We start from the raw sequence: 23339 nt of genomic DNA on the forward strand, positions 1-23339 counted from the left end.
CTGGAGAGAAAGGGTGACAATGGGTTTAAGATCCTACAATTCATGACAACGGATCTGGCTAAGAGCGGGTTCAGAGCGCTTGATAACTGAAGTCAACAGCTGTATTCTCTATACACAGAAGGGAGCATCTCTGGCTATGGGGGTTTGTAGCTACCAAGAGACTGACCTTGTTCCTCCCATCATGAGCTACGGTGGCTTGCTCAATACTGGTGATCATGTTCGTTGGAGGCTGGTCCGTGTGCGAGCTGTTGGCAATCACTTCAATTCTCTGGCTTTTATCCTCAACGCGGCACCTGTAGGAGGGGAATGAAACAAGAAACAAGATCTACCATTGCTACTTATTTAGACGCACATAAATATTACAATGAAGCCCTCATTTGTTTAACCCCTTCCATGCTCATGACGAGCTCAGCTCGTCATGGCTTATATCTCTCAGGTGCCCATGATGAGCTGAGCTCGTCATGACCACACCCGTTTTCGTTGTGTCCAGCACAGCAGGGGAAACTCTTAAGCAGCGATGTGGTTAATAGTAATGTGGGGCTACTCATAGCACTGTTCGGGAGCCACGGACTGTGTTCAAACTCTTGAGCAGATGAACCGCACAACTGAGGGCCAGATGTGCATAGGTTTCTCTTTGCTCATTTTTGTGATTCGCTATTAGGTAATCGTAAACAGCTATGTACTACAGTGTGTTTTACACAGTTTGCAACTCCCAAAGGGTCGCAAATAGACCTACCTCATTAATATTCATGAGGTAGGTCCCGATTTGCGCCCCCTTGGGAATCTCTAAAATCACAGGGATGGTGAACGGCTGGGATCATCAGACCACCATGTCTGTGATTGCTTTTAAACAAAGCAATGGTTTTTTAACGGCAGCCCGTATAAAACAGGATGCATTCTAAAATGTATATTGAAAAGTTGTCTTTTCATTTTTTAGGAGTAGGCAGTGGTTTGTGGAACCACTGACTGCTCTTAAAAAACACTTTTACAACCATTCACAAAGGGGAAAGGGTCCTTTGGGGAGCCTTTCCCGTTTGCGAATGGGTCACCATCTACTTTAAATAGTCTGGTAAAATACGAATGTTTTGTATTAGGAAGGGATGCCCTAAACATGTCACCTCCTAATACCGAATCGCAAATCCAATTTGCGATTCTGTTATAGGTTACCGAATCGCAAAATAAAGGTTGGGTATATAGGAAATTGTTTCTTCTGGTTGCAAATTGCACAAATATGCAAATCGGGCAGTTAGCGCACTAAAAAAGCATTGTCCGTCTGGCCCTGAGTGTGTGTGGCGCAGGAGTGTTTTGCAGTAGGCCTAATGTGTATGAGAGGTATCAGAGTCCTTCAACTAAATGTGACCAAAAGGTAGTCCTTCTTTTAGGTCTCAGTATATGCTATAATCATCCCTGTTTACAGCATAATCCCAGGTGTTACCTGAAGAAGTGTAAACCTTTGCAAAGAAAGCAGTGCCTGGAGGAGGATGAAAATGTAGCTGCATGGCTAATGCTTGCAGAGAAGAAATATGAATCCAGTTTCCCCACTGCTGAAATCTTGGTTTTGTGTCCAAATTAGCAGCCAGATGGTGTTGAAGGCATGAGGGAGAACTATTAATATCTGAACATTATTCCACCCGTTTACCTCAAGGATTAAAGGAAGAGCTATATTCCATTTAAAGCTGCCACCGAACTTCATGTTGCCAGAGTAAGAAGTTTCCAATACAGGGCTTTCATTTTACATTTTCGTTCAGGAAGTGTTAGTCTTGCTTTGCTTCCATTTTGCTTACACACCTGAAAAAAAGTATTCCTACCAGGGAAACATAGTGGGCCCGATTCACAAAAGTAATCTGAGACAAAATCCTAACTTTACGACTTTCGGAATTCACAAAAGGCATTTAGGATTAGTTAAGTTAGGATTCCTAACTTTACTACTCCTAAATGCCCTTTGTGAATACCGAAAGTCGTAAAGTAAGGATTTTGTCTCAGATTACTTTTGTGAATCGGGCCCACTGTTTCTTTGATTCAATCATATATTTCTTCTTTACATGCAGGCAGCAAGCAACCAAGCCCAAGGTGGATGGGACCACAGACCATGTCTAATCCAGTTTCAGGAATGCATGTGTGTGACACAGCCATGTTGGATGAACACCTTTGAAACTGAATATGGAGAAGACCAAACTAGTGGCCTCTGAGAAGCAATCTATCAGGACTCACAGCTGCTGACCCTCAGAGCTAGAACTTCTGAGAAGTCTGCACATACCCCGGGCATCATATACGATGCCCACGTCATGTTTACATTGCAAAAACACACAGTGCCCACACCACAATTACTCATTCAATATTCAAGAAGGGTAAGAAACCAGTTTATTGTAACCACCCTTAGACAGCATTACTCAGTGTCTATCATTTTATGCTTTTTTTCAAATTTTCAAAAAATCATAACAGAATAAAGGACTACGTATTGGAATATTTACAAGACTAAATACACTTTGTACATACATCAAAAGACAAACATTATTTACACACTAAAACACGTTTCTGCATCAAACATTACAAAAAATGTCATCACAACCAACAAATATTACAATAAAAAACATGAAGAAAAATGATTTCCAAGGGGGTATAAGCAACTTAATAGCTTGTAAACGCTTAAATACTGGACCAGCCGGTCCTAGTGTCGTGAAGTTGACAATTTATTCCACCCAAGAAAGACTGCCGACGCGTTTAAAGAACCAGGCACAAAGTCACTGGTCTATAATCAGGGCTGTTTATTCTTTGTATCAAAATTGTTTTAAAGAGGGGCGTGATGGTTAATCTTCTTGTGGTCCGACTCACTAGTTATTGTGGTGGCCAGATAGAGATGTCTTATTTTTTGTGAACTGCCGTAGCACGGCGAATTTTGCTTGTACGACGTCACCATCAAGGTCTAATTCTTACTGAAGTATCTTGTTCTTAAAGATTTAAAGGGAGAAACCGCAGTCACCGTCCTGCTCCTCTGCCACAGCACGCCCGCGCTCGAGTCTGCTTTCATTCATTTTTATTGAAAGAAAGCAGACTCGAGCGCGGGCATGCTGTGGCAGAGAAGCAGGATGGTGACTGCGGTTTCTCCCTTTAAATCTTTAAGAACAAGATACTTCAGTAAGAATTACACCTTGATGGTGACGTCGTACAAGCAAAATTCACCGTGCTACGGCAGTTCACAAAAAATAAGACATCTCTGTCTGGCCACCACAATAACTAGCGAGTTGGACCACAAGAAGATTAACCATCACGCCCCTCTTTAAAACAATTTTGATACAAAGAATAAACAGCCCTGATTATAGACCAGTGACTTTGTGCCTGGTTCTTGAAACGCGTCGGCAGTCTTTCTTGGGTGGAATAAATTGTCAACTTCACGACACTAGGACCGGCTGGTCCAGTATTTAAGCGTTTACAAGCTATTAAGCTGCTTATACCCCCTTGGAAATCATTTTTCTTCATGTTTTTTATTGTAATATTTGTTGGTTGTGATGAAATTTGTTGTAATGTTTGATGCAGAAACGTTTTTTAGTGTGTAAATAATGTTTGTCTTTTGATGTATGTACAAAGTGTATTTAGTCTTGTAAATATTCCAATACGTAGTCCTTTATTTTGTTATGATTTTTTGAAAATTTTAAAAAAAGCATAAAATGATAGACACTGAGTAATGCTGTCTAAGGGTGGTTACAATAAACTGGTTTCTTACCCTTCTTGAATATTGAATGAGTAATTGTGGTGTGGGCACTGTGTGTTTTTGCAATTTAAATATAACCTCTAGCCCCCACTACGTGTTTATGGACCTATCCCCTTTTGGTTCTCACGTCATGTTTACACCACGAGTTGACAACCTTTCCAATACTGGTTTCTTCAAGCTTTGCGTACTCCCGAAAATTGCCCTCCTTCTAGATACTAATCACAAGAAACCAGTTGTCCAAACACTTGTCTTCTTGCATTCGGGCTACTGCAGTTCCCTCTTCCCTGTCTACCAATTGGTCTTACGAACAGTCTTCAGCAAATATAAAATGCCGCTGCTCATCTTATTCTCATGTATAACAAAGGAACTCCTAGATCTTCTCCCTTGATCTCTCCTCGCTGACTACTCTTCCTTAAAAGATGCTTATTCAAAGCTTTAACACCTTTGTCATAATGCACTTAGTGGGTCTTCTCCATGCTATGCATGCAATAGTATTCTGTGCTTTAAACTCAACACATCCATGAATTCTTCTATGGCCAATCTGGTCATTGCTGCATGCTACTGACGAGATTGCCTAGAAAGTAGATCCCTCCCGGTGCTCACAACTAAAGCCTGGAACTACTTACTCCTAACTCAGGGGTGCTGAACTTCAGAAAACATCCCAAAACATATGTCTTCGATCTACTCACTCACTAGTCTGTAGTTTATGCTCTTCGGTGACACCCTCACAGCCCTAGAAGCCTTGGCGTCCTATACGCAGTGTAATAGCGGGTTTTACAAATACGCAAAATAAATAAATGCACACATATAACAAGAGGAGAACTCTAGTGGATACATGATTGGAGAGGTCAGTTGGAACACCTTAAGAAGCTGTGAGATGTCAGTCAAAGAAAATGCTTTCCTTTGCTTGAGGATGAAGAGGAGGGAGGGCGCTTTTCAGATTTGGACTTGAATCTTGTTGGAGATTCTCAGGATAAACTGGGAGGAGGTTTGCAGTCTGGTTTCCTCTTCTGGGTGTCTTGGGTTTCAGTCTACTGTGGTTGCTGCTCTGCTACACGCGCATGCCACCAGAGATCCTGATGCTGGAGACCAAGTATAGAAAGTGTGACCTCATTCTGCAGTGCTTTGTAAATGATGCAGCACATCGTGAAGGGAATGTGTCTGATAGTGGAAGCCAATGAACTTCACTGAGAGTTGGTATGACCCTGTCTAATGTACATAGACCTATGATTGGGTGTGCTGCTACCTGGAGGATGCTTTGTAGAGGGGTGATGTTGAATTCCAGTACACCTATCAGAGGTTGTTGATTCCATGAAGGTGCAAGACGGCTAGAGAATGTACATCTCTGAATATAAAGATTTTTGGAATCACCAGAAAAATTATTTCTTGGGAATACAATGCCCTAGCAGGTATGAACACATGGAGGAATGGTGTTGTTGAAGCGAGTCAGGCAATTTCTTGAAGATCACTTGTGTTATCGATAAAACCTTAAAAATGTTCAGACATTTCATTGGTAGCCATTGAGGCAAAGAGGGCATGCACAGTTTCTTCTGCAGTTTATTAAACATTAAGACATTGGGGATAAGCACCTTTTTCACTCATCACTACACCATCTGAATAGGATCACTATTGATCGAAACAAGGAGAGGCCCGGGTACGTCCCGGAGCAGCACCAGACTCTCAGGATAAACACACAAGGTCGATCCATGTAGAGTTGATCTAAATGGACTTCTAGAGTCAGTCTGTCTGTCCCTCCTACATCTACGTGGAAACTCCTGACTTAGGGAAGGTTTTCTAAATAAGGCTGCTACCATTTGTCTCTGTGTAAGAACTGCCTTTTCTGCTTTGAGACTGGAAAATTAGTAAAGAACAAGGTAATAGCTTGGTTAATCAGGGAATTGGGCCCATAGAATTGCACGGTTTTTAAAAGAGTAAAAAAGCTGGTGCATTCCATGGATTATAGCCAGGGCTCGAGTCAGGGTACCACGCGGGTGGACGGCGTCCCCACACTTATTTTACCGGGAGCTCGATAACTATAAACTGCAACTGAGTGCAAGCTACCTTGTGTGACGTCACTTCCTGTCGTGACGTCAGCATCCCCCCACTGCTTTTTTTTGGACTTGTGCCCTGATTATAGCAGTGGGAAACTAGGATACCTGAAAGTCAGGGCAAGCTTGCCTGATGAGCAGCAAAGTCAAGCGTGCAAGCCCGCCCGTCCAGGTGCAGTTCATTTAGTCCTTAATCTTGACACGTACAGATATAATCCTCATGGCTGGTGATTAATGGCCTCTCCTGAGGGAATGGACGGATCATGAATTCAGGGTGTGAAACCAGTAACACTCTTGGAGAGTGACTGGAAAAGGATATCAGTCACTAATTTCACCCGTAGTTGAAGTCTTGTGAAAATATCAAGCTTTTAGCTGCGTGAAATTGCGAATTTTATGACCGTGGCAAAACTCTTCAAGCAAAATGATCATTTCCTCCACCTCTATCTTTGCAGAAGTCAGGGATGGTCCTCTGCAAGGCTGAGTAGAGTTGATGGGTCAGAGCCCCTATGCATCATCTAGAATTTTCCCATCAAAACCTGTTCTTCATGAAGAAGCCATCACCAGATACAGGCTTGGTTATCACCATTAGTTTGCAAGTAGCAAACACTCTATATACAGTCCCACTGGTATGATCTAAAGGTGTGGTCATCTCCTTCCATGTTAGCTGTATAGCCACATTTGTCCAGAGGGCTCTGCTGTTTTCATTTAAGTGGCAGCCGGTGTCGCTGTGACTCATTGCAGATAGTTCACTGACTTTTTTGAGTGGGCTTATAAACATGCCATTACGGTAGCCCAGGAGGGCTAGGACCAGCCCCTGCATGTGTCTTTCTTGTGCCAGACCGCAAGCAAAGGAACCATTTTGCGAAGCATATAGAGATGATTCCGCAGGGTTATCTCTTCGTCCCACATTGTTTAATGGTTATCTACAACCACTGGCTGTTATTGCTACTCCCTTCAGGATTTCTATAGTCTCCTACACGGATGACACCCAGCTCGTTTCCTCGTTCACCCCTAACCTAGATCCCTCAGTTCCCGCCCTTGGATCATGTTTGGGGCTAGTAGCCAGCTGGATGAATAAATCCTGTCTTAAGCTGAATGGAGCAAAGACAGAGCTTATGATTCTCAGGAATAATCCTTCTCCTCATTTGGCATTGGGCTGGGAGGTATGTCTCAGCCCTCTCCTCAGCCCCCAAAATCGCAATAAAAAATGTGGGGGTTGGACTAGAGAAATCCACTTCTATGGAACCCCCAGCCTCCAAACTATCAGCCAGCTGCTTCAGAATCTTGCATATGTTGAGCAAGATACTGCCTCTGCTCCCCCAGTCCGTAAGGAGGCTGGTAGTCCAGGCATTGATTCTTTCTCTACTGGCTCACTCAAAAATTACAAGTCATGCAGAATGTTGCTGCATACATGCTGTTAGGTATCCCTAGGTCCGAGTCAGCAGACAAGGTTTAGTGGAGCCCCATTGGCTTCCAGTTGCCCAAAAAATTTAATTCATAGATATGCATTGAACATAGAGTCTTACATGTGTGGGGTCCTCCCATCCTTCACCAGTTTGAAACCTCCTATACCTCTAGAAGGCTACGTAGATCCACCAACTCCCATCTGGCCACTCTCCCTATCATCAGAAGAGCCAGAAGTGGAGGGCTGTCTATTTGCCTCAAAGCGGACAACTTTTGAATTCCATTCCTTTGGCTATTGAGAGAGCGCAAACTGACCTAAATGTATGAGTGCATCACACTTACCTGTAGTAAGCACAAATCATGAGGAGAAATGCCATGAGTGCTAATAGTATCTGTAATTATATTCTGAATGTATAGCTAATGTAGAGATTTAAGTAGAAGTGGAACTAATACAGAAATGTGTGACACTATATGATTTTAGTAGATGTGATTATTTCTGAATCCATGTCGTGTAGCTGTTAAAATGTAAGATGGTATGTGGTTAAACGCAGAATGTGGTAGGCCTCAGGGCCAGAGCTAAAAGGGAAGGTGTTTCTTTTCACGACATAGATTGTATTAATGTTTTGGTCATTGCATTAAATGGGCCATGATTTATAGAAATGTTTACTAAATAATAGAATAAGAGTATTAACATGTTTTAATTAATGAAGAAGTTGAAATGCTATAATCATGATGAGAAATATTGTAGGCCTGAAATGTTTTAACATTGCTTTACACGTACATGTCTGGGCTAAGAAATGTTGCAGGCCTTTTTGGAAGTCTATGAGAGTTGGGTTCTTGGCTGTAGATATCTGTCTGCAAAGGAAAAGGGGGGGATCCAATTATAAATGAATGAATAGAGGTCTGTTCAGTAGCCGGCCCAGACATGGAGGAGGGTTCCGGAATGTTTAAGGGGTATCAGCGGGCCGGAGAAGAGTCTGAGAAGCAAGGTCAACTCTAACGTATGAGGCCCAATACAAAGCATCATGGAAAAAGCCAGAAGCTACACCACGTGAGAGGCGTCTTGCGAGGGGCGTCTCAAATGTTGTTGACTGTTTTGTATTAGGGACAGCACCCCTGGGTGGAGTTAGAGCGGATGCCTGAGGACCCTTTAGAGAGCTGATGGGTAGGCAGAGAGGGGTCATGACTGGAGAACTATAGGTTTTCACCAAGAGACTTAGAGTGAGTGACTTCCCTTGGGGGTCATTCACTGCTGACACCTTTGTTAGGTTGGGGTTTTGGTTAAGTAGGGATACCATCTAGAGCAGGGTAGGGACAGCCTAACCTGTGCGTTTTTCCTCCAACTTAAATGAAGGAGAGATATGCGTCTATGCTGATAGCTTTATTATTCTTAGAACTTGTGTTAGTGATTTCCGTTGCTCGTCTGAGGGCTTTCCGAGAGCACATGTATGTAATTGGACCTGTGTATCTCGTGAATCTCATTCTGAGATGCCTGTATTTGCAGCTTATTATATCTTTACAATAAACTTTTGAAAGCTAGAAGTTGTTTGTGATCTTTGGGAGCAGAGTCCTTTATTGGGTGAGCTGGTTTGGTGCAGGGGCACTTTCATCCTCCAAGACAGGCAACAAAGGTTCAGTCGACCAGATCGAGGTTTGGATCAATAGATATAAGGTATCGATCGAAATCTCGCCCTTTCAGTTGGTAGCTATAGAGGATGGTTGCCTTCTTGAGGACGGTGACCTAGGCCAGGTTAGCTTACCCCAAGGCCCCTAGAGATCGATGATCGGAAGAACCGCCCGCCGAAGAAGATCCGGATGACGTGAGACAGAAAAAGCAGCAGTATCGGTCGAGAGTGAGTATAAAGGGTTATGCGTGTTAGATTGCGGTGTTTTTGTATTGTATCTATGTTGTAATGTCTGGCGGAGTTGAATGTCTGTAGAGTGACTGTGGAACAGGTTGTGAGCGCGCGCAACCGGTGGAAATCTTAAGTTCAAGGAGAGCTTAAGTGGTTCGGGTGTATCGGACACCCAGAGTAATTGTCAACTAGTGTGAAGGGGGTCATGAGGTACCATTGATCACCCGAAAGACCGAGATAGGGGGAACGTAAGAGTGAGTGCGTGAGTAACGGACGCTGGTCGGAAGTTACTGTGTGTGTAAGTAACCTATCAGAGAGACGATAGACATTTCGTCAGTTGTGTTGACAATTACATATAGACTGTGGACGTACAGTCGAGAGAAGTGACCGCTTGGTCGGAAGTAGTCATTTTTCAGTGTATGAATGGGACGCATGCATAACCGGGAGACGAGTTGAGAAAGGAGGGGTGCTGCTGCGAAGCGGAGAAAAGTGACGTCAGACAGGGTCGCGACGTGATTGGCCGACCGGAGAAAGACCGCGCTGTGATAGGCCAGCTAGCAAAGACGTCAGACAGGGTCGCGACGTGATTGGCCGACCGGAGAAAGACCGCGCTGTGATAGGCCAAGCTAGCAAAGCCGCGACAGGATTGGTGGATTGTCATCAGGAAGTAAACAGGGTAGCGAGGCTGGATATTGTGCGCATAATTATGAAGTGTTTTAAATGGCTGAGAAAGGTGTTTAAAAAAGAGAAGCGGGGATCGTATGAAGGGGAAGAAGCCCCGCCGGAGGGTACGCCAGCTCGTTACATGGCAGTGAATGTTGGGTTGCATACGATCCTTTGGATATCAGAGTGGAGTAAGATTACTGAAGGAAATGAGGAACTGACGTTCCCGAAGTACGGGACGTTCAGATTAGAGGTGTTACATCGATTAAAATCAGTCATGACCTCAATGAGACCCTTGCCTAGACCGACCCAGTTTGAAGCTCTTGAAGCATGGATTAGGGCAGCGCATGAAAAGAATATGAACAGACGACAAGAAAGGGTGAAACGATCGGTAAGGGCAGTGCAAGATGCCAGGTGGGATGCGGATGCTAAAAGATGGAGAGTGCATAACCTGGAAGTAAATAAACTGTACCCAGTGTTAGAGGTGCCCGTAAATAAAAGCCCCATAGAAGAAGATGATGAGAGCGAAACAGAGGACAGCCTGATAAACAGATTACTGACAGACAGGCCACCCCCGTATAATAGAGCAGGGGGAGAGGTTGAGCATACAGAAGGAGAAAAGGGGGGCAATGCAGGAGAGCATAGACCGCTTCCCAGTTCAGAGTGGGATCCTGAGGCAAAGAAAGAGCTGTCCCAGCCTAGTCAGGTGCAACAGGTAGTCGGGAGGTTTGTGGTACAAAGAGCGCCGGAAACGGAAAGCGCCACATCCTACGCATTACCAGATGCACTACAGGTACCTGTTACCATAGGTCCTATAATATCGATATATGACCAAGAGAGAGCAAGAGGGGAAGAACGGGTACGGAAGGACAGAGAAAGAGCAGAGAAGGCAAGAAGGAACGATACGATCAATTCCCCAAGTCAGATGCCGATACCGAGAGAGTGGAGCACCCCGATGCACACAGCAGGGGACCCAGGAGGAGATCCTGGGGGCCCTAGATGGCCAATGGATCTGAGGGGATCTGGACGAAAATCCTTTCAAGAGCTAAATGAGTACATGAAGCAGTGGGATGAGGCAGTGAAGGCTCAAAAGAGCATCATAGCTGAGGAAGCTGAAAGGGAAAGTCAGGACAGCCGAGCTCGGACTCACTGCGGGGCTGGGGAAAGCAGCCCGGAGTGGGACTGTAGAGAGAGAGATAGTAGGGGAGTCACCCATTGGGCCCGGAGGGGAGATAGAACAGACCTGGAAAACGGGGGCCCCGGGAATGGAGGGGTGGCGCGCCCAATACTCAGTGAAGGGGAGAGGAGAGCGCAAGAGTACAGAAACAGCTTTAAGTGTCCACACTGTGTGCCCGGCACCAGAGAACTGAATGGGAGTTGTGAGAGGTCGCACCATAGTCCCTGTGATGACGGAAATGAGCGCAGCCCAGGGAATATGGGGAACCAGGAAGGATCGTATCGGATACTGAGCGATACTAGGCAAAGGGAGAGTAGCGACCAGAGGGAAAATAACAGAGAGGTGTGCGGTGAGAGGAGAGAAGAAGAAGAGAATGGGCAGAGCAAGAGTAGGGGTAACAGACCCGTGTTCCATCACCTTCCAAGATCGGATGGCCGAGCATGGGACCTGGAGAGATGGGAGCAAGGGAGGGCACCCATTAACTCTCCCGAGCCCAAACGTAGAGCTCGAAGTTGGGATGGTAGGGAGACCAGTGAGCCCCCTTCGAAAGACATATTGCGAGCTGAGATAAAAGCCAAGAGACTCGATGTCGCCAGTTTAAGGTCAGATCTGGATGACATGATAGATGGTACCCTACCTTTAGAAAGAATGGAAATGTATGAACAGGATGAAATACTGTATATGGCAAAGGACATTACTCGAAAAGCGAGAGCAGTCCATGAGAAGTTAGTCGAACTAGCAGGCAAATATATGGTGGACTTGTCAAGAACCAAAGCATTACAGGGTAACCACAGGCTACATTATACAGATCGAGACCTAGATGAGAGGAGAACGATTGGGCTGAAAACGCACATAAGGGAACTGATCGCTGGAATAAGGACATGGAGGGCACTAGATAAGTGGGAAGAGAGGTGGTCCAAGAAAGGGACCGGCAGGAGAAGCACGCTTGGTATGACACCAGGAGGACAGCAGGGAATAGAAGCTTACCCTTTGCGTGAAGTCGCAAATGGGAACTATGTACATGTCCCTTGGAGTAGGGGAGATTTAGCTGCTTTTACCACCTCCTTCCCCAAATTACGGGAAAATCCAGTGGAGTGGTACAAGCAAGTGGAGAGATTTGTAAAAATCTCTAAGGTCCTATGGATAGATCTGAACACGCTGTTTGACATTGTAGTACCAGGAGATCTGTGGACAGCATGCAAGGTTAGCGCTGAGTGGCCCACAACGGAGCCAGAGAGAGATGCTAAGACTAATGGGCCGTCCGAGACTGTGATGGCAAAATTCGAGAGAGTGATGACTTGGCTGAAAGAGAAAGTGCCAATGCAAGACATAGATTGGGTCAGAATAGACCGAACAAGACAGGAACCCAAAGAGACCGTCCACGAATATTACGAGAGGTTGCTGAAGGCGTTTAAACAGTATAGCGGCTTGGATGTAATGGATCCAAAAGACATAGGGCAATTTGTGTCCAAATTCGTCCTGGGACTGAGACCGGATATTAGTTTAATGATTCAGCAACACTCGATTTGTTGGCAAAGTAAACCCCTAGACGAAATACTGAGATATGCCAGGTATTGCTGTGATGAGATAGACTCCAAGGCTAAGAAACTAAAAGAAAAGTTGATGGTGGTACAGATGCAGGCAGCAGGGAAGGGGGGACAACAGCAACAGCAGCAAGGAACAGGTACAGGAGGAAAGAAGCAGTACAGTCAGAACAAGGGCAATGAGGAGAGTTCCACCTTTAGACCCAGAATAGATATAGCTGCCTTGAAGAAAACGACTAGGTGCCACCAGTGTAACGAGGTGGGGCATTGGAAACGCGAGTGCCCCTACAATGTAGAGATAGGAGAACAAGAGATAGAGGAGGAAGAGGTCCAGAGCGCGCCTACAAGAGGGGTGACGCCATACCAAGGAAAGGTGCTCAAAGGGGGGGGGGCTCCTCCCCGAGCCCAGTTCCCGCAACCTCCTCGAGTAGGGACTATGGGTAAGACCTATAGACAAATGCCCCTGTTTGTAGAAGGGGAAGAGTGCTATTATGTGGACCCATTAACCGGACAGAGAGTGGAAAGAGAAGACTGCACCCTCGGGGCAGCCTTGGAGGTGGACCAGAGGGGACCCTATGTGGAAGCAGAAGTAGCAGGGTGCCCTACGACATTTCTGGTGGACACAGGAGCCACTAGATCCACGATCAGATCAGCTGCAGTTCCAGACCTGCCCATGTCTGGAGAGACCATACAGGTGGTGGGGGTCGCAAACAGGAGAATAACCAGCCAATTGACAGAACCAGTACAGGTGAAAATAGGGAAGTACAGCGATGAGCACCAGTTTGTGGTTTGCGATTCAAGTCCTGTGTGTCTGTTAGGAAGAGACCTGTTGTGTAAATTGAATTGTACTATATACTGTACACCTCAGGGAGTGGAGGTATTGACCAATGATGATGACGCAGATTTCAAGGTTGCAAACTCAAGAATATGCGTGGAGCTGTACCCTACTTTGACAGTAGACGAGCTCCCCTGGGACTTGAGAGAGACAGTGGCATCAGAAGTATGGGATTTCACTGGGGAGGAGATTGGATTGGTCAAAGGGGTGGACCCAGTGAAAATTGTAGTGAAACCGCATGCTGAGTTCCCAAGAACACCCCAATATAAATTGACTCCAGAAACGATTGCAGGCATAAAACCCGTGATTGAGTCCATGATTAGACAGGGAATACTGAAAGAAATCGTGGGTAGTCCATGCAACTCCCCGATTATGGGTCTGCAGAAACCAAATGGGAAATTTCGGATAGTACAGGACCTTCGAAAGATTAATAACATAGTCGTTTCGTGTTGTCCAGTGGTACCGAATCCATCAGTGATACTGTTTCAGATTCCATTCCAAGCTGAGTGGTTCACTGTGATCGATCTTTGTCAGGCTTTCTTTTCGATCCCTCTGGACGAAGAGAGCCATTTTCTTTTCGCATTTAAGCTGGAAAATCGCGTCCTAACATGGTGTCGTATCCCTCAGGGGTATACAGAGAGCCCATCGATCTTTAACCAGCTTTTGAAGAAAAATCTTGAAAGTCTAGTGCTGCCCCAGAAGTCAGTTCTGGTCCAGTACATAGACGACCTCCTCGTAGCGTCAGAAACAGAAGAAGCTTGCAGGGAGGACTCCATTGCTTTGTTAAATCACCTAGCTGCCAATGGGCACAAGGTGTCCCCAGGGAAATTGCAGTACTGCCTGACAGAAGTGCAGTACTTGGGACACAGAATAGAGAAAGGCAAACGAAAGGTGTCACCAGACAGGATAGAGGCGATCATGAAAATGAATGCGCCTAAGACACAGAGAGAGGTCAGGATGTTCCTAGGGATGGTGGGTTATTGCCGACAGTGGATCGTGAACTTTTCACTGAAAGCAAAGCCCTTGCAAAAACTGACACACAAGGAGGTGAGCGATCCGGTACCATGGGACAAAGACTGTTTGATGGCATTCCTACAGCTACGAGAGGACCTGTGTCGTGCTCCGGCATTGGGAATGCCTGATTACAATAAACAATTTTTTCTTTACTGTTGTGAGAGAGAAGGTTGCGCGTTGTCTGTGTTGGTCCAAATCCATGGGAATGCCCGTAGACCAGTTGCTTATTTCTCGGCTACTTTAGACCCAGTAGCCGCAGCGTTGCCCGGATGTCTCAAATCCGTTGCTGCAACGGGTGTCAGCATTGAGAGATGTGAAAATATCGTCATGGGGCACCCGTTAGAGGTGTGCGTGCCCCATTCTGTTGAACTGTTGATGACCAGGACCAAAACACAGCATCTGACCAACAGCAGGCTCACGCGATATGAGCAAGTTATTCTTGCTGCAGAGAATGTGACCCTCAAGAGATGCTCTGTTTTGAACCCTGCTACCTTGATGCCACTTCCAAATGATATTGAGGATGATGATGAATGGACAGACCATGACTGCCTTGATGTGACTGAACTATGCACCAAACCCAGACCCGACATCGTAGATGAGCCACTGACTGACCCAGACGAAATTTTCTTTGTCGATGGCTCATGTGTAAGAGACGAAGTTGGGCAGTTGAGAGCAGCTTATGCTGTTTGTACAATTACTGGAGTTGTGGAAGCTGGGTGCCTGGAAGGAGTACACTCCGCTCAGGTAGCCGAAATTATTGCCTTGACACGTGCTTGTTTGGCAAGCAATCAAATTCGAGTCACCATATACACCGACAGCCAATATGGTTATGGGGTAGTTCATGATTACGGGCAGTTATGGTCTCAAAGAGGCTTCATGACCTCTTCAGGCTCTCCCATTCGCAATGGAGAGTTTGTGCGCCTGTTGTTAGAGGCGTTGCAATGCCCAGCAGGTATCGCAGTTGTAAAGTGCACCGCACATACCAGAAATGAGGACTTCGTTTCAAAAGGCAATAGATATGCTGATGAAGTTGCGCGGTATTGCGCGGAACAAGGGTACTCTTTCACAGAGGTGGAAGTGGGTGGAATAAATGTAAGGACTGAATTAGCCATGATACTGGAAACTGTTGATACTTGGGATGAACTGTCAAACATGCAAGAAAATGCTCCTGATTCTGAAAAAGAAACATGGGAAAAGGCAGGATGTGTAATGGGTGAGTCCCATTTTTGGGTCTCAGCAGACGGCAGAGCAGTGTTGCCCAATGAGATGGTGAGTCCAATGGCTAGACTCATACATGGTCCCGTACACTTAGGGAGAGATGCTATGCTGAGAGTGTTTAGACAGACTTGGTACAATCCTAAGTTTAGAATAGCAGCAGAAGCAGTGTGCCAGCGTTGTGTGACCTGTCAGCAGCTGAATGTAGGAAAAAGAACACCAGTTGCACTGAGTCACATAGGAAGGTCTGGAGGTCCATTCAATAGAATGCAGATAGATTTCATTGAAATGCCAAGGTGCAACCGCCTCCGCTATGTCCTGGTGGTTGTTTGTGTGTTCTCCAGATGGGTTGAGGCATACCCTACACGTAGGTGCGACACCCTCACAGTGGCCAAGTTACTGCTCAGGGAACTCATTCCGCGCTTCGGGGTGCCGGCCTTTTTGGAATCAGATAGGGGAACACATTTTAACAGCGAGCTAATTGGCCGCAAAGAAGGAGCTCTAGCCTGAGGTCAACTCCAGAGTTAACCCTTCCTCCGATATCAGAAGACTCAGACCCAGAAGAAGGTGCTCAGGGCGCTGAAGCACCGGACCGAAGAAGGTCAAGAAGAGTGCGTGTGCCTAACAGAAGATACTCCACACCTGAGTGGACATATCTGGCGACAAATGTCTGTGAAACCGGAGACAGGGAGGATCCGAGCGGTGGTGGTGTCCAGTTCTGAGCCCATTATCACCGTGGAAATACGACTGTTGGTACCCGGTGTCGAACAAGAAGGGTCACTAACATTCATGCTCCCCAGACCTCCCCGCCTCAGCAAGTTAAAACACATGTTCCTTACAGAATTGCAATTCCCCGACTTTGGTACAACGATAACAGCACATGAAGAGCACAATCTTCGTTTGGAAATATTGAACTATGCTATTGAAGCTGCAACCACAAACCTGATAGTAGACTGTTAAAGGACTTTGTAAATAGAGCAAGCAGAAAAAGAAGATTACCTAGCGCCCAGGAAGCAGAGAATTTTAGGGAACTTCCCTTGAGTTGATGGAGAAGGGCTAGGGTTGTCTTTATTGAACTGTTAAAGAACTTTTGCGAAGAAGGTTGTCAGCCTCCAGTTGTGTGGATTCGAAAGACAAAAGGATTAAAAAGAGACTGTAAAGGAACGAGAGGAAAAGAACTTTTTGCTAAAGATAAGAGAGAGCCATATTGTCTGACGAAATGGAGGCCGGCACCCCGAACCGCAGAGCTAAATGTATAATAGGTACACTAATAGTAGGAGTGATAATATTAATAGCTTTAGTGGTAACAATTTCTTATGTAAAGGGACATGAGGAGGAGGTAAAGGTAACTGATGTGAAATCTGTAGAAACGCTTACACCTACTGTTGCTGGTGAGAAAAGGGAAAACACTCAAGAGAAAGCGTTATTAGCTGCAGAAGCCCGCAGATTACACGTAGATGAGTCCCAAGGAGACTTTAGGTCAAATGCTTATGCTAAACTCTTATATGAATACGTGGATGCCATGGAGGTTAAGGATTGCTACGTCTGCATGCAGTTGCCGGCGTCTGTAGACGAGGGTATTAGATACCATCACCTCCCGCTGACATATGGCATTACATGTAGCTTATTGCTTAGTATATTTTATGAGAGAGATAGTTTTGAATACTATTTCTCCAATTATGATTCAGTGTTGCCAGAAGTCCCAAATTATAAGCAGATGAACAAATGGGACTACTGGAAGAGTGAAGACAGATTGGCCAAGTTCTTCATTCCTTGGATTACTTTAGATACTTCACATGCCCGTAGAAATAACCTGACATGCAAGGTGTCAGAAGTCGAGAAGAAGTTCATAGGGCAGGTGGATGATCGTTACAGGAGACAAAAGATTTTGAAAAAATCAGGACAATGGAAAACAGATTGGACCGAGGAAGAGAAGGCACACAAGAGAAAGGGTAGTAGTGGTCCAATAGCTTTAGATAAGACGCAGAGAGGAAAGCTATGTCTTCACCGAGCCAAAACGTATTATGAAAATGTATACGTGGGTGAAGTTGACTGTGAACATGCTTTCAATTTAGAGTACTATACCAAGGATTTCCTGAAGGGAATGCAAGTGATTCCAAATGTGTATTTTGTATGTGGAAGAAATGCCTACGTGAGACTACCTGACAACTGGTATGGATCATGTTATTTGGCAATTGTCTTCCCCAAAATATATCATGCACAAGACTTAGTGATCATTGAGGGCAAGACATCATCGAGGGGAAGGAGGGATGTAGGCGATGCAGAAATGGTTGGAGATGTCTTTGGAGCTATGTTCCCTCTTTTGGGAGTAATCCTTAATGATGTTAAAATTAGACGACTGGCAACAGTTGTCGACAGGTTGTCTGCCAGCACAGCTCAGTCCCTAATGCTGGTAGAAGGAGAGATGCAATCGATAAGGGCTATGGTTCTTCAAAACCGTCTTGCATTAGATGTCCTACTAGCAAAAGAGGGCGGAGTCTGTAAGGCTTTGAAGGTCCAGGAATGTTGCACTTACATTCCAGACAATTCGAAGCCCCTTGAAAAAGTTATTAGGAACATAACTAATATTCACAAAGAGATCGAAGATTTGAGTAGAGAAAATGTCTGGGAAAAGGTGGGCCACGGAATGAGTACAGTTGGAGGGTGGTTTTCCACCTTAGGCAAAAGCTTTGTTTGGTATATCCTAAAGCCTATCATCATAATATTGATCTGTGGGATTATATTGTGGGGATTGGTGAGGGTATTCAAATGGTACAGAGCAAGAAGGTCAGAAAGGGCCCAAAGAGAACAGCTGCAGAGATTGGCTGCCATACAAGACAATCAGTACAGGAGTCTGAGGGCTCTGGAAGCGCAGAGAATGCCAGCAATAACTGCAGTTTAAATGTTAGTGATGACCCCGAGAGGTCATCAAAGGGGGGAACTGAGAGAGCGCAAATTGACTTAAATGTATGAGTACATCACACTTACCAGTAGTAAGCACAAATCATGAGGAGAAATGCCATGAGTGCTAATAGTATCTGCAATTATATTCTAAATGTATAGCTAATGTAGGGATTTAAGTAGAAGTGGAACTAATACAGAAATGTGTGACATTATATGACTTTATTAGATGTGATTATTTCTGAATCCATGTCATGTAGCTGTTAAAACATAAGATGGTATGTGGTTAAACGCAGAATGTGGTAGGCCTCAGGGCCAGAGCTGGAGGGAAAGGGAAGGTGGTTCTTTTCACGACATAGATTGTATTATTGTTTTGGTCATTGCATTAAATAGGCCATGATTTATAGAGATGCTTACTGTTTATTGAAAAATAGAATAAGAATATTAACATGCTTTAATTAACGAAGAAGTTGAATGCTATAATCATTATGGAAAATATTGTAGGCCTGAAATGTTTTAACATTGCTTTACACGTACATGTCTGGGCTGAGAAATGTTGCAAGCTTTTTCTTTTTAGAAGTCTATGAGAGTTGGGTTCTTGGCTACAGATATCTGTCTGCAAAGGAAGAGGGGGGATCCAATTATAAATGAATGAATAGAGGTCTGTTCAGTAGACGGCCTAGACATGGAGGAGGGTTCCGGAATGTTTGAGGGGTATCAGCGGGCCGGAGAAGAGTCTGAGAAGCAAGGTCAACTCTAACGTATGAGGCCCAATACAAAGCATCATGGAAAAAGCCAGAAGCTACACCACGTGAGAGGCGTCTCGCAAGGGGCGTCTCAAATGTTGTTGACTGTTTTGTATTAGGGACAGCACCCCTGGGTGGAGTTAGAGCAGATACCTGAGGACCCTTTAGAGAGCGGATGGGTAGGCAGAGAGGGGTCATGACTGGAGAACTATAGGTTTTCACCAAGAGACTTAGAGTGAGTGACTTCCCTTGGGGGTCATTCACTGCTGACACCTTTGTTAGGTGGGGTTTTGGTTAAGTAGGGATACCATCTAGAGCAGGGTAGGGACAGCCTAACCTTTGCGTTTTACTCCAACCTAAATGAAGGAGAGATATGCATCTATGCTGATAGCTTTATTATTCTTAGAACTTGTGTTAGTGATTTCTGTTGCTCGTCTGAGGGCTTTTCGAGAGCACATGTATGTAATTGGACCTGTGTATCTCGTGAATCTCATTCTGAGATGCCTGTATTTGCAGCTTATCATATCTTTACAATAAACTTTTGAAAGCTAGAAGTTGTTTGTGATCTTTGGGAGCAGAGTCCTTTTCTTTGGGTGAGCTGGTTTGGTACAGGGGCACTTGCATCCTCCAAGACAGGCAACAAAGGTTCAGTCGACCAGATCGAGGTTTGGATCAATAGATATAAGGTATCGATCGAAATCTCGCCCTTTCAGTAGCATCCGGAAAATACCTCCCTCATTCACAAAAACAACGGGCCCTCAGATTAAAAGAGCAGTCTTTCTCTAACAAAAAGATTTTATCACCCATTTCTACCTTTCATCACTCATTATTGTCTATGAGCAAGATGGTTTGCAGGATTATATAAAAAAATAAATCACACTTATCTTGGGTTCTGGAGTAGCGTGCAACTCAGCATAAAGTGATTCAACGCCTCGTCAGGGGTAGTAAGCGCTCCATAACTCCATTACTATATAATACAGTGATTGACAGACCACCCGGACAAACTGAATGCTTTGATCTATTCTTCTCAGAATCATGAGTTGTGAGTACGGTGTAAGTCTCTCTGATGGCCATATGTACGTAATGTAGTATCTACCGCTGAGAGATCCATGAGAGATCCATTCGATCAACCCTTGTTTACACTCAGTTGTGGCTCTCTGTGAGATGGGAACTCCTACCTGACGGTGCTTTGGCTATGACATTTTATACAGTCTTTGTACCCTCCTTCCTACATCCAGTTCTGGACACACAATCATGGTGGCCGGAGGATCTGCTCCTGAAGAATACGTAGCTCCTCTAGTTGACCGCTGATGCACCACACTTTGGAGGATTCCACGATGGCTGTGGACCGCTTTCCTCCTAACATTCAAACTCAAAGGGATCTCAGCTGCCAGCCAAAACTTTACAAAGTTGTGCGATTGAAGTAAGGATGTGTCTGTTTGACTTATCCATTTAGTCTGTGCTTTAACTCCCTGATGTGGTTGGACGAGGGGGCATTATTAGTCTGTAGGGGAAACATCCATTACAACACAGTCATTACATCGCACTGCTTTTACAACACAACTGTTACAACGCAACTGCCTTTATATCGCATGCCATTACAACGCATGCCATTACAACGCATACCATTACATGGCATACCATTACAACGCATGCCATTACAACGCATTATAAGGTACGTAATGGAGTTTTTTATTGTTTTAGGGTGGGTATGGAATTTGAGGTAGATGGGAATAGTACTTTTTACCCCTACACTATCCAACACTTTCCCTACTGTTGCATTCACTGGAGAGGGAACAGTAATTTTTACCCCTATACTATCCAACACTTACCCTACTGTTGCCATAAAAGTATTATGCGTTGTGTTGGAATGCGTTGTAATGGTCGTTTTTAAAAATGCGTTGTAATGGCATGCGTTGTAAAATCATGAGATGTAATGGTAGCTGTGATGTCAAAAACGCACTGTAAAAGAATGCATTGTAATTGTTTGCGTTGTAACACCATATATTCATCTGGAGAGCCTTTGGCTTGTCGCTGGCAACCATTCACGCACCTCACGTTACCACAACAATAAAAAGTTTTACCACAGAGCCAACTTCATTGTAGTCAATAGATCCTTAACCCCTTCCATGCTCATGACGAGCCCAGCTCGTCATGAGGCACAGTGGAGCTGTGCTCGTGACAAACTGGGCTCGTCATAACTGCGCGCGATTGATTCCCCGCCTGTGCGGGAGAATTAATCAGTGGGCGGGGCTGTGACGAGCCCAGCTCGTTATGAACACAGCTCTACTGTGACTCATGACGAACTGGGCTCGTCACGAGCCCCTCGGCTCGCCCTCCCCCGCACCGTGGGGGAATTACCCCCGTGGCGAAGGGGTTAAAGGGTACCACCACAGATTCTGTGGATATATCATGAAGTGGTGGCACAGGTCAGCGGTGGCACAGGTCAGCGGTGCACGCAAGTTTCAGACCCCCTGAGATGGTGATGTCTATGTTGCGTACTCAAACTATGAATGCTGGGCTCTCTCATCTTCAGAACAAGTCTCTGCATCATGCCACATTACTCTACTTTGAAATTTGCTACCAGAGACAGAGATTAGACACCTACAACACCAATCACACCATGCAAACCACAATTAACACCACTCCTTTTAGCATCTCTTATGCAAAGACCAGGCTTAAGAACCAGCCATTGAAAGAACATATGTGTCACTCTTGCCTCACACACTCCATACACATGCATACCCCATGCATGATAGCGTACCCCTTCCTCCTAGCCGTGCTGCATCACCACAAGGTTCCAAACTACAAGCTACACTGGCAACGCTGAGTTCCTAAGGGACGGCAAAACGCTATTCGTAGCACTTTATAAATTGTTCCTCGAGGGATGCCCAAGAGATGGTTTACAACTACTGGTATTCCAGTGGCATCTATGGTTAATAATGGGTGGAGATTATGCCAGGCTGAAAAGAGTGGGAGCAATCATTTGATGTGGCCACTTATTTCTGACTGTATGCGTACGCTATTCTTCCATAACAACCTTAATCATTACCTGATTTGTATAAGATTATCAGGATGGCCAAGGTGTAAAATAAAATGTGGCTGATGGGGTATCATGTGTATTCTTTTAAACAGTAAACCCTTTCTCTTAATGATATCACCCCCTCTCTGTGGCTTAGCTAGCAAACATATTCAGTTTAACAAAATGTGAAAATATCTTTTTACTGATAACAGGTAACCAGTGGCGACTCCTCCACGATGGCGGAGAACCATTGCCCCACTGAAAAATAAAATGATAATAAAAACATTTTATTTTCATTTTATTTTTCTTGCCATATTGCCATCCGAGCTGAGGTTAGGGCGGGGGTTGGGCCATGCTGACAATCATAACGTCTGCAGTAGGGAGGAGTGGTAGGCACGTATACAGGTCAGTTTGACCGGCAGTCTTATGCTAAACAGACATGCACACTTAGGTTTCTTCAACCCAGCTGTGTTGTACAGCCGGGTTGGAGAAAAGCTGCAGGCTCTATGTGTGTGAGTGAGTGTTAAACCAGATCACTCAGGACAATCCAGGCGCTGCTCTCATGCAAGGTATAGCATGAGAGCAGTGTCTGGATTGGCTGGGGAGCCTGTGCAGTGAAGCCAATCCACTTCCTGGACGAGAGGAGCAACGAGGTGGCCGGCAACGGGAGCGTGGCGGCAGGTACGTCTTTTTATTTTATTTTTAAAACCCAACCCAAAGCCCCCACTTCCCCCCGCCAAGCCCCTTTACTATAGCGGTAGCCCCTAGTGGAGGTAAACAAAAGCCTAAAAACTAACATGGATCCTAAAACTAACAGAATGCTTATTTAATGAAGTAATTCTTTATTTTGGTTGTAGAGCCGGGACACCTGTAGCCATCTGCGCACCTTATAAATGTTTTTTGATTGATTTTTTAAGATTGAGTTTAAGGACTTTTAACTGGCCCCTCCCCAATATGTAACAACATTTACTATGTACTGCAACACACCTTTCATATCCTACCCCTTTTGATTCTCAGATATGATCTCAGATCTAAGCCCAACTATACTAACCTCTGTTTATTTCTAAACAGAATACTGGATAACGTAGAGAGATATATGAAGATGGCTGCCTTTACCAGTGTTTTAGGGGGAATAACATACCAAATTTAAACCCAATATGCAATTGACTTTAAAGATCCTGGTTCTGGTATCGCTTGGGGCAGAA

The 23339-nt window shown here is 45.0% G+C and overlaps 1 protein-coding gene across 2 annotated transcripts in view; it reads right to left on the reverse strand.

Annotated features, from left to right (window-relative positions):
* Positions 1–23339, reverse strand: part of LOC144752173 (vascular endothelial growth factor receptor kdr-like) — a 655129-nt gene that overhangs the window by 282159 nt on the left and 349631 nt on the right. For both annotated transcript variants that reach the window (XM_078640102.1, XM_078640103.1), the window contains exon 11: positions 167–293. In XM_078640102.1, coding sequence (XP_078496228.1) covers positions 167–293 — 127 coding nt within the window. The remainder of the gene's footprint in view (positions 1–166; positions 294–23339) is intronic.

The sequence above is a fragment of the Lissotriton helveticus genome, chromosome 4_2, assembly GCF_964261635.1.
Source record: "Lissotriton helveticus chromosome 4_2, aLisHel1.1, whole genome shotgun sequence".
Lineage (NCBI taxonomy): Eukaryota > Metazoa > Chordata > Amphibia > Caudata > Salamandridae > Lissotriton > Lissotriton helveticus.